The sequence below is a fragment of the Perissodus microlepis genome, chromosome 7 (assembly GCF_051167445.1).
Source record: "Perissodus microlepis isolate ML-2025 ecotype Zambia chromosome 7, ASM5116744v1, whole genome shotgun sequence".
NCBI lineage: Eukaryota > Metazoa > Chordata > Actinopteri > Cichliformes > Cichlidae > Perissodus > Perissodus microlepis.
Genome location: NC_140467.1, coordinates 4,450,787 through 4,468,923, shown reverse-complemented (window position 1 = coordinate 4,468,923; position 18,137 = coordinate 4,450,787). Strand labels below are relative to the sequence as shown.

Genomic DNA, 18,137 nt, shown 5'->3' with positions numbered 1-18,137 from the left:
ATGACTTAAAAAAATGCTGGATAGCCTCACAGCAGAAATATAGTATTGAAATAATTGTATCTGTTATGTGAGGCATCAGCGGGGCTAATAAAATATTAAAATGTTAGTGCAGCCACTAAACTGAAACACAGAGAAATGCAGAGGTAACTAGATCATGTGAAAAAGGTAAAGAGCTGTCACATCCGAGATGAGTATTGAACTTCAAACGCCCAGCGATCTATCTCATCAGTGCAGCAGGCAGTGGACAGCAAACGCAATGGATTCATTCACAGACGGGTGGGAACGGCCAGTGAATACAAATGCTGCTTTAGTCTCCGAGATACCAGCCGGCTCACAGAATACTTTTTACTTTTGTTCATTTTAGCACTTTTTCATTTAGTGTTTGACGTGGTTGTCGAGCAAATTATAAAATTAAAAATGAAACAAGGCACAAACACTAGACAGGGATTTACTATATATGCACGTGTAATGTGCGAGAGGTTTTATGTTAATGAGCATTAATCAGGTAGTATTTATATTGTATTTGAGTAGTCTCTTTCATCGTTTTAGTATTTTAAAATTAAAAATTGCTTTAAGCTCAATTCTTGGAGCTTAAAGCAATTAGCTTGAAAAAGAAAAAACAGTATTTTCTGCTGCGAAGAGATAAGAATACATTTATTTGTGCCAACAAAGGCTTAAACAAGCCCAAACAGAAGCCTGTAATTGTACATCTCCAAAGGAGTGACACTCACTAGACCTGTGGCAAAAATTCATTTCTTATAAATTATTTTTTCAAGTGTAATTAAATGTTTTCACATTTCTATTTAATGCAAAAACACCTTTTTCATCTGATATGGGTGATATGGGCCAGATGGAAGAAAAATGACATAAAGAATTTATTATACAGGGCCTTGAGAAAGAACAGGTGGGAGGATAAACCAGGATAAACCATGAGTTTTTGCAGGCATTCTGTGACACAAGAAACTACCTGATCTCCATGTTTTGCTGAAATTGTATTTTTATCATAAACAGTTGTCATATTGAAATCTAATTTATCCCAATGGTATAAAAGTAAACACGCTGAATAACAGTGCTGCTTGTCATAAATTATGCGATCCACTTATTCCAAAGTAGTGCGTAATGGTCGTCTACTGCATGCATTAGGCTGTTCATCTCCAACACCCAGTGCTCAGTTTTTAAGCCCCCACATCTGTGCATGCAATCATTTCTTCTCCCATGCGGTAAAGAGAAAATACAATGCACATTACAGAAAGACAGACACCAAACAATCTGGTATTAAAAATGCAGTGTGATAAACACCTTTGACTCACACCTTTACTAATATCTAACACACTCGTGTGCAGAGAAAACTATCTAACAATACACAATGCAATGCAGTAACAGAAAGCCAGCAAAAGTATGACACAGAGTTACACTTATACCTGCACTGTAACACAGTGTAAAACATTATTTATAGTTCTGCAGTAAAGGACTGCAGCCTAACAATAGAGCCACATAAATAACAGGAGGCAGAGCAGTCACAGGGATTACCTGAGCTGTGACCATGGTTACAATGACACTGAGTCCCTCGTAGTAAAGACAACATTAAAGGTTCACTCTGGAGCTTTGGACCTCTAGTTCTTGTTTTGTTTATGGACAACTAGATATACAGTCATCCTGAAGGTTTCAAACAGGAGGAGGGTGAAAAATGCTAGCAAGTATACATGGTGTAAACAGGATTTAAAGTATTTCACAATAAATCTGTTTTGCAAAAGGATTTTCGAGAAACGAAAAGCATTCATTAGTTCCAGCTTAAGCTTAGTTACAACTTCATGGTCAGTGGGACTGAATTTTAACATAACTTTTGTTTGATTGCTAGAAAGTTCTACAGGACATCTTCCAGAAGATTTTAGTGCAGACATCTCCGCCCCTGTTCTCTTTAGCAAGTGCTGCAGCTTTCTGGGATGAAATGTATATTAATGGAAGTAACCCACTGCTATTCTGTAGCAAAGAGCAAAAGTAAACACTTTAACATATTAAGCTGCCATTAGAAATATAATTAAAGCATGAAACATATAGAGTTTCAATAAAACACCTACACTGAGTGCTGCTCTCAGTGGAAACAAAACCCTAAAGATATCTACGGAGTAGAGAAGAACAACGTGCTTCATACCTGTACTGGCATGGCCCACAGGTTAGGGCAGAGGAAGAAGAACCACATAAGCTGGTTGGTATCGATGGCAACCAGGTTGCAGATCTGACCTACGGTTAGCTCACCCATGGACATGGTGGAGGTGCACAGACGCATGATTTTGTTGTAGATTTTTGTCTGGGGAGAGAACAAAAAACATTAAAGGGTTGACAGCAATACATTTCCCTGTAGTGATCATTAGTTAATTAACTGGTGCCTATTATAGTGCTGATTAGTCTTTAACACAATGCCGTGTCTCAATACACACTCACAGGCCACCTGTCCAGTTCATCGTTAACATAGATATCTAATTAGCTGGTCACATGGTAACAACTTGGCATGCAGGCAGCTCAAATTGAGCATCAGGTGATTTAAGTTATTTTGAACATTTCATGGGTTTTGCTGCCCAACAGGCTAGTCTGTCTGTTTCAGAAACTGCTGATCTACTGGGATTTACCTCACACAACTACCACAAGAATTTATATAAAATGGGCCACAAAAAGAGAAAATACTAGTCAGCTGCAGTTCTCTGTGTGAAAATGCTTTGTTGATGCCAGAGGTCAGAGGAGAATGATCAGACTGCTTTGAGCTGACAGGAAGGCAACAGCATCAAGAAATAAGCACTCACTTCAACAGGTATGAATAAGAGCGTGTCTGAACATACAACACATCAAGCCTTGAAGCGGATGGGCTAGAGCAGAAAAAAACCACACTGGGTGGGTGCCACGTGTGTTAGCTAAGAACAGGAAACTGAGCAGTTTTCCAAGAAAAGATCTTTAAACTTCTCATAAACAAAGTTTCCTTAGAGAACAGATCAGTGCAGTGTACCTGTATGGCTCCACGCAGGTTGATGCCTGTTTCAATAGCCACATAGTAAGAGGCCTGGAGGAAAGTCCTCTGCAGGAGTAGGGCGAAGAAGAGCAGCACAGCCAACACGTATGCATTCTCCAGAAACTCCTTGGAGGAAATGAAATAGATCCCAAGCAGCTTTATCTGGAAGTGAAGGCACAGAGAGCGGTTAGACAAGCAGGAACAGTTGTTAGGAATATAGGCTGAACTCCCCTGGATTTTTAATTTCAGCTACAAATGTTCCCGTTCATCACTTCAAAATTTGAGGAAAACATCATCCATTTAAAACATATTACCTCCATTTCAGAGCAAGCTTTAATATTGTGCATGAAACTCAATTAAACTGAAATGAAACAGAGGCTTTGGAGTGAAACGCACAGCTGATATGTGGGTGTAGGCTGGAAACCCAAGAAGAACAGGGACACGGTATCTCTCTCAAAAATTAATGAATCCTGCATAACGAAGTCATCATTCTCCCAGAAGGAATTACAAATTATTGATTAGAAATATGTCTGCACTCCATGGCAACTCATCCTTGTAACTTTCCCTTGTTTTGCTCTCTCGATACTCATTGGCTGAAATTGTTGCTATTTTTCAGCTTGTTGCCCTGCAGACAAGAATATTTACTGAGTGCTTCTTAAGTCTATTTTTTCTTACCGTTCCCTGCATTGGACTTGACTTTCAAACAAATAATTGAAGAGTTATTCTTACAGAAAGACACCCGACCAGAGACAACTTCTAAAGCAATAAGTCTCATAAATATTTGACCATCAGGCACCATCAGGTAGGTGTGCAGGGGAGGCAGGGCATCATAAATGTCTCACCTAACTGTAACTATAACCTTTGAGAGGCCAGAGGAAGCTATGTAATGTCTCTGTTATGCCTAAAGCTGCTCTCATTACCTGAACAAATGCAATAAAACGTAAATTTAACATTTAAATGAAACGTTTAAATGTCGGACTAGTAAAAATTCAGCATCCGTACTTGCTAATAACAATATTTTTTATGTTATGTTGTGCTATGTGCATGGCCTCACCGGTGGCTGAATGGTGCGATTGTCTTTGCTGATGTGGTGGACTATGCCAGAGATGCAGAGAGGACCGGCAAAGCCCAGCAGGTCGGCCAGGAAGCGGAACGTGATGCTGAGGATGAGAGGTCTGCCGAATGCTTTTCTCAGGGCTTGCCAGATCCACTTTGGACTTTGCGGTGCTATGCCCTGAGGCCTCTTAAGGGTAATAAAAAGAAGGGCCAGATGTAGAAAAATATTAGCATGAAGACAAATAAGCCACTTTTTAAATATTCTTTGTCAAATACAGCTAATCTGCCAGGGCACAATAACAAGTGGCTTTTTTTTTATTGAAAGTCTAAATTACAAACAGTAATCAGAGTATTTCGTTAGCATGATGAAGATTACATCTTTGAAGAGAAGTGCCATTTGTCTGTGGTGTTGAACTAGCAGCACAACAAAAGGCAAAGGGATTAGAGCATAAAAGCTGGCTAACATAGCAAAAGGAAATAACTGCTTGAACATAAAAGCTGAGTCAACACCATTAGATCCCAGCACTGCAACAGAAGCCTTTAAATTGAGGTCAGGTTCAAGGCTCCCATCCACCTCGTTGCTACATAGGATAGCATGATTAATGGCAAGTTTCACACTGCGTCACATGAAAAGCCTACATAACTCCTCTGAGGGTAATGAAGCTGGAGCACCATGTCAGGGACACAAAAACAGAGATTCCAAGACTGACTGGAGAAGGTATTGCTGTTAATTTATATTTATTTATATACAATTTTATGAATTTCCTAAAACAACACGAGAGCATGGCTCAGTGAGTCAGTTAGTACGATGACAGGAAAACATCTGGACTGCTACGGTGCAGTAAACAGTCCCAGGACATTTTCACTGTGGGTGCACATCTCTGTGACCATCTCTAAGTCATTCTCAGAACTGTGAGAACAAACGTGACCCTGGTCATGTGCCTCTATCTTTCACTTCAAGCTCATATTAAACCTCAGTGTTTGCACACACATACACACACACACATCCTTTCTTCCTACCTCAAGTTCAAACAACTAGGAAGGAGGATGTTTCGTTCTCACACACTCACACTGTAACTAGCTTCCCATGAAGTGTAGTGCTTTCACCCCCACAGAGGTCAGGATGTTGCCTCGTTCACAGTAGAATGGGAATGACCTGGCGCCTCCAGGCCCTCCTCTAAATGCCCCACCACCACCCTTCCCCAGCGCTCCACTGGGATCCCTCAGTTTCTCTCATCCCTTGCTCCTGCCGGAAGGAAGTGGGGTTGCGTTCACACTGGACGCACATGCAGACGTGACGTTGAGCGTGACCTTCCAAACACTGGAAAACAATGACCCTACAGAGGACGCCCTTCACATCTGACCCCTGACACGTGCTCCAGAAGTGAGATGGACAGAGAGACAGAGAGGGAAAGGAAAGAGAGACAGCTTGGACTGACATTAGCGAGACTAGAAGACCAGAGAAGAAGAGAACGGGACATAAGCTGTGTTCACCACATAAAAGTCTCAAATGAAAATACCAAACACACATCATAATTATATTATTAAAACACATGGAATCTTTCTGGGAGCCATATTAAGAACTAACTCATCTATCAATTCTGCTAAAGAAAGAGGAATTGAAAGAGATAAATATTACATTTCATTAGAGAAAGTTTTTCTTCTTCTTTTTTAATAAGCAGCAAATAAAAATGTTATTACATCCATTTAAAACCGGCTTATGCAAATGGACGTATACCAGGAGGAAACCTTCAAAAATGCAGGGATGTGAAGCAAGCCCAACACAGAAAGTCAAAGCCAGCGAGGTGCTTTTATGCATTTCCTCATTTACATATATGGAGATGAAAAAGTACTAGAAAGGCCTTATAGTATGCAAAAATGCAATCTAATATATCACCACCATAAAACCATTTGTGCTAGAAATTACAATAAGGTTTAATCAGCACATATCTAAAACAGTAGAGAGGATGGTATACAACTGGGGTAAGCACGATATAGAGAATAAGCCTGAACGTGTGTACATACACTACGCACATTCTCATGACAGTGTGACATTTCACTGTTTACATTAGTCAAGTATTCATATCTATGATGTCTAAATAAAGTTTATTTGTCCCAGAGTTCAGCGAGCCATGAGTCACTGCAGGAAAGACATTGATTCAAACATACCCGGCAGAAACATTTTTTAAAAAAAGCACAGCAAAAACGGGCCAAAATGAAGTGAATAAGCTACATGTTGACTTCTCACAGAAATACTTAAAGTCTTATTTGTGTCTCAGAGCTCAACGTCCAAGATGATCCCCTGATAATCATCAAAAAGAAACACAGTGTTGAGAGTTTGTATGTTCTAACTTTGCCTGTGTGGGATGGATTTCTGTGAAAGCACTGCTTTGCCCCAACAGGCCACAGACTTAAGTAAAGTAAATGTTTAACTCTGAATTGACTGTAGGTGTAAATACGAGGGTGAATTTCAGTGATGGACAAAAGTTAGGGTATGCTAAAGTAGGCCCCGGACCCACACGGCCCTGAATTATTCATATTAAAGTCATGGACGGACAGATTTGTGCATTTCACCTTTGCTGGTTATCAGTGCCTGATATATATGCAATCATTTATTCAGCTTAAACAAGGAAATACAAGGAAAGCAGATGTGCTTTTGACACACACATTGACTATTTACTGGACAACAACCTCAGCCCACTTACTGTTCACAAAGATCTACTAATACTAACCTTTTGGTCTTCAAAGGCCTTGCGAAGCTTTATATAGTTTGTGAGTGCTCTCATTGCTATGGGCAGTTTGCCAATGACCTTGAGGTCGATGGGTCGTTTGTGAGCAGAGGTAATGAAGGTGTTCATCCACCAGTAGGTGGCTTTGGACAACAAGTTAACGAAGGGCTGCAGGAAGCGAACGCCGAGGTCCTGAAGGTCTTCGGGAGGCTTCACCTCTGTTGGATTGGCGAAACACATGTAGCGCTGTGACAAAAAGAAGAGCTTTGATTAACTGTTCAATTCCCCCTAGTTACCTGAAAACTAAGAGTGAACTCTAAAAACCACTGATTGGGCTTTAAATGTACAGAAATATCGACTAACCTGTGCACAGCAGACGATAATTATATGTCAGCTGGATAGACTCTTATTAGTGGGGTTAATTATAGTAGGAGTAGTACAGGCTGCCTGATATGGAAATTTATGACTAATGTAAAGTTTAAGAGTTGAAATCAGGCTCTATTTTAACCACAACAAAAAAATGGAATAAAATGGAATTCCCAGCAAAATATGTTCAGCAAGATCCTGAGCGTGAATTAATTCGAAAGATTTGATTTAACAATCGTTTATTCATTTTGTCAGCCAGTAAAATCTAAATTAGCTTTTTAATGAAAGCATGTAATGATTTATTTTCCATTACTTCAACATGAAAGTTCACATCAATTATTAATATAAACTGTTTGCACACTTTTAACAGTGCAGATAAAGACACTTCAAGAAACTGAGGTCTAGCGGGCCAAATTATTGCAGCGGATGATGGGAGAATCTGTTTCTCTGCTGTTTGCCCACGGCTCTGTGATTTAGTAACAGGTGTTTGCTTAGTGCAGAGGTTAACAGAGACAAACATATTGTGAATTGTCCAGAGGAAAAAGACAAGAAAAGAGCACACTGCTCTGACATTTTCTCCATGCTCAGAAAGGGTCAGAAGGCTGAAAATGTCAAAAGCTGAATAATCATCGATAGAATATTAATAAGATACATCTAGAAACGTGATCAGAGACCAGCATGAAGCCTCACACTGAACCACACGTGTGAGGGGAATCTTGTGTCTTTTAGATATACTTTAAATGAAAGTGTAATGATAGATTACAGAAATCAAAACTAAATTCAAACATCTGCACATTGTGTTCATTTTTTAATGATTAACGATGTACAGTAGTCCAGTCAGTTCAAATAAATCAGTCCAAAAATGACCATGACCTTCATGGATTTTACATTATAATGATGTACTAAAAATAAAGCTCTCTTCTCAGGCTCACAGAGTTTCCACAATTGATTAGAAATTCTCAAAAACATTGTATGCAGTTGGAGCTGTCATCATTTTAATCATCTGATTCATAAAACTGAACCATGGGGAATAAAATGCTCCCCAGCTGCAGGGGATACTGTAAATGGCCTCAGCAAAATCGCAAGCAAGGCTGAAAGGAAATGTCACATCATTGTCTTTAAATGCAGCTGCTGTGTTGTCACTGTTACTGGCCAGCCTGGCTTTAAAATCTGGAGATTAGTTTTTCATAAATATGCAGTTTAAAATAAATGGCATATTTACTTGCATTCGAATGAAAGCCAGTGAAGGTTCATAACCACCGTCACATGCTCCAGTGTAACTATTACCATTTTAAGAGCTTAACAAAAAGTAGTATCACTGCATCTGAATGATCTTACGTCACTCTCAGTAGCTTATGTGTTTATATACCTGCACACACAACAGTGGACAAAGACACAAATGTACACACTTACCCTGCCGAGGATGACGTTGATCTCTACAGTTAGTAGGAGTCCATACAGCAGCACTAGCAGTCCTGTGATGCAGTAGCGTAGCTGCCTGGGGCCGATGCCATGCTCGGTGTACTTGGCAAACTTGATGGTCTTCATGATGAAGGCCAGCACCCAGTAGATCAGCAGGGCTAAAGGGATTTAGCAGGGATCAGAGTCACACAGTGAATTACCAGATAAGCCAGAAACGATAAATAACTCGACCGCAAACTTATATTTCAGTCTAAATGAAAAAGTGTCATCAATATGACATCGTTCTCTCTGAAACTCAATTTGTGCAATAGGTGTATTTTGTTACAGGCTGGGATACATTTCATATAACTGTGTCCATGGTTCAACTCATGTTATAATTTATTTACCATGTGGAGACACCATTCAATCTCATGTTTCAGCTGCGTAAGAGAACAGTTAAGATATGAGTTTTTTCTTCTTGTTTCTTTCCTCCGTTTCCATTGCACTGTATTTCTAGCAGACGTCTAATTCAGGAAACAGAAGCTAAATCTGTTGTCTTTGTTCCATTATGATTTTTGATGGAGCTACATCACGTCAGTCCAGACGATATGAGACGATAACGGATTCTTGTTTCTACACAAAGGTTACACTGCTGGCCAACAGCAAAACCACTGAGATTTTTTTTCTTCTTTATAATGAAGAATATCTCTAGCATAAAAGTCAACACCCAAGGCTCTCTTTAGAAGATGAATTTCTGTCTGGCTGTGAAATGGAAACCTTACAGCCAGGGAAGCTGAGTGATTCAATGGGAGCATTGAATAAAGCACCAGGAGCTGCACACAGATGAGTTAATGATGCCTGAGAAGGAAGGGAAAAATGTAAAAAAAAGAATAAACAGACGATACCTAACAGTAGTTTGGGAAAGTTGGAGGTCTCAATGTTATGATAGTAGACAATAGAGGTGATGCCAGCCATGAAGGCCAGAGCTGCAGGCATGTACAGGTGAAGATGGAGGGACTGACTGAACCTGCAAATAAACATCAGATAGAGAAAGAAACAGGTTAGGCTGATAACAATAAAATAATAATAATTATTATTATGCATCTTGACAGATGTCTCATTAAGCAAGTAAATTAGCCAAATTTCTCTTTACCTCATAGGGCTAACCACCCCAATCTCCACAACTAATCTAGAGCCTGGTAAACTGAATTCAAAATCCTGCTCCTCACATACAAGGTCTTAAATAATCAGGCCCCATCTTATCTTAATGACCTTGTAGTACCATATCACCCTATTAGAGCACTTCGCTCTCGCTCTGCAGGCCTACTTGTTGTTCCTAGAGTATTTAAAAGTAGAATGGGAGGCAGAGCCTTCAGTTTTCAGGCCCCTCTTCTGTGGAACTAGCTTCCAGTTTGGATTCGGGAGACAGAAACTATCTCTACTTTTAAGATTAGGCTTAAAACTTTCCTTTTTGCTAAAGCATATAGTTAGGGCTGGACCAGGTGACCCTGAATCCTCCCTTAGTTATGCTGCAATAGACGTAGGCTGCCGGGGGATTCCCATGATGCATTGAGTTTTTCCTTTCCAGTCACCTTTCTCACTCACTATGTATTAATAGACCTCTCTGCATTGAATCATATCTGTTATTAACCTCTGTCTCTCTTCCACAGCATGTCTTTTATCCTGTCTTCCTTCTATCACCCCAACCGGTCGCAGCAGATGGCCCCGCCCCTCCCTGAGCCTGGTTCTGCCGGAGGTTTCTTCCTGTTAAAAGGGAGTTTTTCCTTCCCACTGTCGCCAAAGTGCTTGCTCATAGGGGGTCATATGATTGTTGGGTTTTTCTCTGTATCTATGAAGCGCCTTGAGGCGACTTTTGTTGTGATTTGGCGCTATATAAATAAAATTGAATTGAATTGAATTGAATTGAATTAAACTAAATTAGACAACAACAGGATACACATAGAGACGAATTAGATAACGAGACCTAAACATGAGCAGTTTGGATTCTGATATAGCCCTGTGAGTCATTTCATGAGATTATCCAGGAAATGGAGGTAGTACTGTCATCTCACAGCAGGTCATGGGTTTGAATCCATTTGCCAGCTGAAGCCTTAGTGTGAGAAGTTTATATGTTTTGCCTGTGCCTGCATGGGTTGTCTGCGGGTACTCTGGCTTCCTCTCATAGTCTAAAGACATGCTTATTGGAGTCCAGGGTAAAGCTCACTGACGTGTTTTCAGTTGGCAAATATTAACATTTGCCTCTCAGTGGCTTTGTCTGTATTGTGTTGGCTGGTGGTGAATGCTAGCAGGCTCCATTGTGCTAAGTAGCATCCTTTTGTCTGCATTAGACTTTTTTTCGTTATGTCAACTCCTCTTATTCCTGCTGTGGTAGTGTCCTTATTTCTGTGTACAGTAAATAAATAAATCCAAAAAAGTAAATCATATCATGAACTTTTTTTTAGCTTGCAAACTGATAACTGTCAGATCACAACCTCCACTTCCTCACTGTTAGCTTTGACTAGCTTTAAGCTTTTATTTCACGCCGCATTTTGTTCTTTGTCTTCATATTCTTAACTTAAAAGTTGTTTAGCAATAAAATGTACTCTGCTTCACTAATGTTTAAGTAGAAAGCAAGCAACAATTTGAACAATCAACAACTGCAATCCTTCCTGCATTGCATAATTGCATAATTGAATAATTGAATAATGGCGGAAAAAATTGAATTGTGTCACACAAAAATCATACTGATAATACACAAAACACATTTTACTATACTATACATTTAAACTAAACAAAAGCATATAAAAATGAACATTCTCACTAGTGTCATGACATAACAAACATCACCTCATAATGACTGAGATCATCATGAGGCTGCAGTATTGTATTATTAAAATGCCAAACATACCCATCTGAGACAATGCCCTCTGCAATCTCACAGACGAGGATGAAGAGCAGGATGAAGGTGAGGAGCCATCGCAGGTTGTGTCCAGGAAAGTGAAGCCAGGTGCTGTGGTGGATGTGGACCTTTGAACTCTGGCTGCCCCAACCTCAAACATGAACCAGGAAATGAAAGTGATTGAAAAGCAACAGGGTCATTTCACTTTAAATACAAAAAGGCCAAAAAAGAACCATTTTCCTCACAGTAGAAGACAGAGACTCTATCAAATGTTTAAACTGAGAAAACATGTCACTCTAAACCCTGTATATACTTTTCAGCATTGATGGTGCCTTTGCAGATGTCCAAGCTACCAATTCCACACGCTCTAATGCATACCATCAGGTTATGGCATCCATGTTTTTGAAAAGAAAAAATCTAATTTTGATTTCCTGACCACAGAGCAGTTTTCTATTTTTCTTCAGTTCATTTTAAATGAGATGAAGAGAAGAAAGAAGCATTTCTGGATCATGTTCACACATAGGTTCTTCTTCTGTAGATCTTTAACTTGCGTTTGTGGATGGTACGGTGCACTGTGTTCACAGACGGTGATTTGTGCAAGTGTTCTCGAGCCCATGCAGTGATTTCCATGACAAAACCCTGACTTTTTTAATGCAGTGGTGCCTGAGGGCCTTGATCTCGTATATAACCAAGACTTATCTTTTTTATGCACAGGGGGAAAGAACATTAGCACAGAGCGAGATGACAAAAACCATTTTTCTATGGGAGTCTCCACTAGGAAAATAAACTTGTGAGCAGTCTTAAATGAATGCGTTGTACATCATGAGCTCCATGATAAAGAGCTGGAATGCTCAAGCATGGTGAATAACTTACAGAAGGGAAAATAGAAAGATGGCTCTGCTGGGAGAAAATACCAGGCTGCTAGAGTACAGCAGGAAAGTTGTGTTATTATCACTTTGATTGCTTGACTCTCTGCAGGCAAGGAGCCAATAGATGCGGTTAGATGGCTGCTTGCCTGAGATCCTTAAGTCAATTATTTCAGCTCAAACCTCCTTCTCCATTAATTTTCTCTTAGACAGATGTTGGTCTCAGTTTGCCCTGTAATACAATAGAACCTGGCTTGTAAAACAGCAACTGATAATCAAAGTGCAATTTATATTTCAGATTTGATTCACTGCTGTCATAAAACACATCTCTACTGATGAAATTCTGTGAATCACTCCTCACTTCTTGGCACCTTAACAGTTTTTGTCAGTGAGAAGTGCTGGCACAGGCTGGCATGTACTCCATCACTTCCTCTAACTCTTTTTGACAAACACTCTCGGCTCAAGTACTGAAAAGCATCATTAAAGTCAGCACCATAATATTTACTCAAATAATTTGCCACTAGGGTAAATAAGCCACATATTAAGTGACCGCATTGCAGATATATAATAAAAGTATGCATTGCATCAAACGGTGCATTAATTATAATTACATGGATTTCCTACAGCCAACAGCAGGTAATAAGGATTCATTCAAGTCAGCGATGGTGTTGTGGTGCATGTATCCCCAATATCCTCTTTTAGCCTTGAAGTGAAAATAATGAGCTGACTCTCTCAAGGGCAATGCACATAACAGGATGCTGGCTTAAGAGGTTTTATCAAGTGAATCAAGATAAACAGAAAACATTTCACACCCCTGAGGTTTGTGTTTGGTGGCAAAGTTGTTAGCGAGAGCACATCAGCTCAGTGTGACAGGAGAGAGAGAAAAACCCCTGCAGCTTGCAGCCTGTTATCATCTAACAGTGGACTTATAGAGCCCCTTAGTGCCTTATCAGTGAGTGTTTTTGTCTTCAAGTTAAAGGAAAGACAAACATAAACATTTATAGAGATATCTGCAGATAGAGAAAGTATCAGGATTCTTTAATTAGGAAAAGCAACAATATTGATATATGGAGAAACAGTGTTTTAAATGCGAGCGATGACAGGAATATTACTAAAGTAGAAGCACAAACTGTTTAATTACACTATTATTGTCCAGATAATAATGGGGAAAATAGTGTAAAAGTTACATTTTGCATCTTCTTCCACTTTGTTCCACAATGAATAGTGCGGACTTATAGAGTGGTGTCTTGCTTTTGAAAAATGAAAAGGAGGGCACTAAATGGGCACACACATTACATACACACCCATGTGAAAGGTCAGATGACAGCGCTGGAGCATGTGTGACTGTAGCAGCAAAATGTGCATGTAGTGCTGATCCATTACACGCTGCTGATGACTCTAACAGAAATGACCAGCGGCAAGATAGGAGGGCAAACAAGGTGCAACCTAATGCCATCATCTGTTTGCCTGCATTTTATCGAAAGATGTTAATTTGCTCAGAAAAATTCTTGCAGCTCAGTAATTATGTCCTCATGTTGTGTCACTGAAGAGGCTCAGCCTTCCATAACTGGCTAACCCATACACCTGCAGATATTTGTGGGTGTTATAAATCGGAGAATGAAATGCGCACTCAAAACCACTCCTCGGTGGCATAAACGTTGAGTATACTGAAATGAACAGACTCTATAAAGCAAGTGAAGCACTCACTGAATACATCATGCAATAGTTCATCAACCGCATGCAGAATAAAACAAGCTGATTAAGAGGAATATGAGAAAGACAGAAAACATATCGAAGCCCATCATGCTGACTTGTGCTGACATGCTATCTGAGCACGTGTGGAAGTCAAGGCTTCACTTCACATTGACACTCACCAATGAAGAGGATGGGGAAGGTGATGAAGAGAACAAAAACATGTGGGACCACATTGAGTGCATCCAGGAAACAGCCGTTGTTCAGAACCCCTCCATCCACGTTGTAGGCCATCGAGTTATTCTCGTTTCCACAGAATGCCAAGGACATGGTGGAACCGGGACTCTGCCGGGAACAGGAGGAAAAGGAGGAGGAGGAGGAGAAGAAGAGGATGAGGGGAGGACAGGAGACACAGATGAAGAGATTTAGAAGAAGAGGTTCTCAGAGCATGTCGTCTTTTCAAAAGGAAACACTGACGTCTGCAGTGGATCCCGGTAATTCCCAAGGTGTCTTCCTTCCTGTTCCCTCTCTAATCCAGCTCCCAAATATCAGCTCGAGTGAAAGAGAGGAGACAGAGGAGGAGGGAGGAAGAGGTCAGGGACAGTCACAGTCCAGCGCAGCAGTGGCAGCAGCAGCAGCGGCGGCAGCTCCCTCTCCTCTGTGATAGTTTAAGCAGCTTTTCTGGCCATGCCGGTGAAAAGCATCTGCAGCTCGTCCATCCGCAGTCTGCAGACATCCTCTAAGGCTGAAGCTTCACTTGTGCACAGAGCTGCACAGCTCCACTGGAATACATTCAGACATGTTCGCATTCCTCATAAACGCACACACACACACACACACACACACTGATCGAGCAGCGACAGCATTCTGCAGTCCACCTGCTATTCCTGTCTCTTTGCAATCGAGAGCTCAAAGTCGACCTTGGAGAGGAGCGCAGAAGGGGCAGAGTGTGCAGACGAGCTGGAGAGCAACTAAAGGTAGGAGGGGGAGGGTGGAAGGGAACAGTGAATGATGAAGAGCGAGACACTGGGATACAGCTAGTGGATGAACAGTGCAAACGTCATACAGAAGTACGTGTGAAGCATGAGCAAGCGCATAAAATCTAAATCTCAAAAACATGTTCTCAGGGCTTACATAATACTAAAACACAATTTTTATCAAAATGATAAAAAATTAAAAAAAAACCACAATAACGGAATAACGGAATAACCAGGCTCAACACATGAGGAATGATAGCATCAAATATTTATGAATTCCTGGCGTGGATGCATTATGTGCATGGTCCTGCAGAGAGAAATCCCACTGCAGCCAGTAGCAGCCTGCTTGTAGAGCAGGATCAGCAAAGACCCACATGGGAGCAGATTTCAATAATCCATCTGTCGACCAGGGTAGACTGATGGCCTTTTCTTAGCGTTTAAAATGATTTACATTCAATGTAATCCATGGCTGATGACCTTTTACATCGTTGCAGCAAGGAGATAAGCTTAACTGTAATGAGCAGTTTACACAAGTGTTTTGTTGTTTACACACACAGTTGTCAGCCGATTCACGTACACGGACTCAGACTGTGGTATAACAACAGCAATGTATATTTAATATGAGAAAAAATACAACTTACTGTAGGTTCAGGCTGAGAACTCATGTTTGAAATGAGGAGAGGTTAAAAAAGACATATCAGAGCGAGAGATGGGAAAGCTTTAAAGAGGCCGCCAAACTGGAGGGTGTGTTTGGTATGTGACGTGAGGAGAGCGGGGCATGTAAATGTGCATGACACAGTACAGCTCGAGTTTCCTCTTTGAACTGACTTGCAAGCTTCACCGAACATGTGGTCCTGTACTTAAGGCATCTTGAGATATAGACATTAAATTCCAGCTATCTGTTTAAAAGCAAGGTAGTATTTACTTTTGCAAATGTTCATTACAGTGCACAGCTTTCTGCAAGCAGTGATACCATAAAACAGGATGCAATGCTTTTGCAAGCTTGCATTTATTCAATCCCAGCAGAACAGAATTATTCTAATTTGACTGATACTTATATACACTTAATATGTAGAAAATAAATAAGTGGATTATGATTGTAAAGCCATAAATGTGTCCAAAATGCAAGAAACAATAAGGTTCAGGTTGGCCCCATATGCTGTAGTGCTTCTAGTTACACTTTAAGCACTGAGATATATGGGAAGTAGGAAAGGGACACCAGGCATAGCTGTAAAATGATATTCCAGTTGGTTTTTGATTTCATCACCCAATATATGATGTTTGGGTCAGCTGCAGCCCTACTTAATCACTTCCTGCACACATCAAATATCTTAGTAAATATTAGCTCTATCATTTTGTTTAAAAATAAAGAAAAAATAGGGTCATAGGACCAAGTCCAGTTAAACAGAACAGAATACATATTGTTAAGTCTGTTGGGGGTTACTTGTTTTGTGTTGTTTTCCTTCTACTACCAGCATCAGGCTTCAATTAAAGATTCCTTTTTTATATTACACTGCCCCTAGGCTATTATTATACTTTCGTTCTGTGATGCCCTACATCAGAGATGGTCATCACTGTATAGCCTGGGGAGGGTTGAAGCATTGGAGTGGGTGAGGACGGAGAAAATGACTAGATAGAGCAGCAGCCTCTCAGAGAGACGCCAAGAGAGGAAAAGTCAACATCATCTTAGTAAACTCACAACACAAAGGGAGAACAATAGATTCCAAAAAAATCCTAAAATATCAGACCGGCCTCAAAATAGACACTGAGCCTCTGTTACGTCATAAAACCCCAAATACAGATTGATGCCAACCAAACAACAGTGGCTTAACTGAAAACAAGGTTTGACTATGTGTTGGCTGAAGTAGTGTGATGATTATGTCTGTGGGTGTAAAGTGAGGGTAAGGGGTGACCAGTGACTCATGCATTGCATTGTGGCATCCGTGTGCATCTACTTTCTAGGCATTTTTCTCACCTATGAGAGAAAGAGGAAGGGGGAGGTACTTGTTTTTGTGAAATGCTCCCCATCTGCCTGTGACAATTTGTTACCACACTCGGTGCAATGGCCCTGTTGAGAAATCAGCACACTCAATAGTTTAAACTCTCAGAACTCGCCTCCAGAAATAAGCCTTGGTGATGGATGAACCAATTACAGCGCACACGGGGATTCACTGACTAAATATGAACTGAAATGACTTGTATCATCATTGGATAGGCCTTAATCTGGAGAGAGCTCATATCTGTAAAATGCTGCGTGCAATTAAATCAAATTACGTGTGTCTTTTGTGTATTTTCGACCTTAATCGTAGGCCTACATGCAGAATATTCGCTGCTTTAAATTGAATATCGATCAAGCGACTGAGCAGGTTACAGATATACTGTAGTAGCACTTACCGGTTTATATCGTGAGATCATTGTTCCAGCCTCGTATCTCTGACTTCAGAAACAATCTTCTGTCACATCCGTCGCTTGGATGTTAAAAAAAGAAAAGAGGCAAAATCTCGTAAATAGCACACTCTCATGTGTTCAGAGTGCGCCCGACTTCTCGCTGTCCTACTTGCGTTTGACAACCCGACCGCAGGCGGTGGTTTACGGGTGACGGCAAGGAGCTGTCCACGGTGCTGACCCCGGGTACCCAGGAGGGGGAGGAGGAGGAAGAGGAGGAAGAGGAGGGGTTGCAGGAAGAAAGAGGCAGATCTTTCCAGCCAACCTTTGGACTGTATCATGAACCGTAGAGGTAGGACATCGGTAGGTACACGCAGCACAGCGGCCAACTGGCAGCAGACAGATGTCACGTATGAACAATGAGGCGGGAGTGGATGACTGCACAGAGCTTAGAAAAGAGGGAAGCGGAATGCTGCCCAGCAAAGCAACACACGCGTAATATTACATGAAACCCACGCGGTGCATTCTCTTTATTTTTTGTGTTTGCCACCTTTAACTTTAACACACCAATTACAAATCTGATGCTGGCCCATTTGATGACACGGAGGATTATCTAAAGCACACGATTCCATTCAATCAGTATTCACGAAGGAGCTTTGTCGCCCCCTGTGGACATTCGGCCACAGCCCTCAGCATAACTTGCAAAAACACGAGTAAATAATCAAGCAGTTGACCTCATGATCCACTTTTGAAACCAACAAAAGA

The 18,137-nt window shown here is 40.8% G+C and overlaps 1 protein-coding gene across 4 annotated transcripts in view; it reads right to left on the bottom strand.

Moving 5' to 3' along the window:
- abcc8 (ATP-binding cassette, sub-family C (CFTR/MRP), member 8) overlaps positions 1 to 17,744 on the bottom strand; it is a 53,328-nt gene extending 35,584 nt beyond the window's left edge. The window contains exons 1-9 of one of the 4 annotated variants that reach the window (XM_084932920.1): positions 17,382 to 17,744; positions 14,193 to 14,355; positions 11,462 to 11,603; positions 9,459 to 9,580; positions 8,566 to 8,732; positions 6,790 to 7,032; positions 4,056 to 4,244; positions 2,999 to 3,163; positions 2,153 to 2,308 (exon numbers count right to left, since the gene is read on the bottom strand). In XM_084932920.1, coding sequence (XP_084789046.1) covers positions 2,153 to 2,308; positions 2,999 to 3,163; positions 4,056 to 4,244; positions 6,790 to 7,032; positions 8,566 to 8,732; positions 9,459 to 9,580; positions 11,462 to 11,603; positions 14,193 to 14,355; positions 17,382 to 17,402 — 1,368 coding nt within the window. In that variant the 5' untranslated portion in view covers positions 17,403 to 17,744. Of the gene's footprint in view, positions 1 to 2,152; positions 2,309 to 2,998; positions 3,164 to 4,055; positions 4,245 to 6,789; positions 7,033 to 8,565; positions 8,733 to 9,458; positions 9,581 to 11,461; positions 11,604 to 14,192; positions 14,356 to 14,487; positions 15,004 to 17,381 lie in introns of those variants that run through there. The other 3 variants (XM_084932923.1, XM_084932922.1, XM_084932921.1) reach the window with 3 other exon arrangements.
- Positions 17,745 to 18,137: the final 393 nt, after the last annotated feature.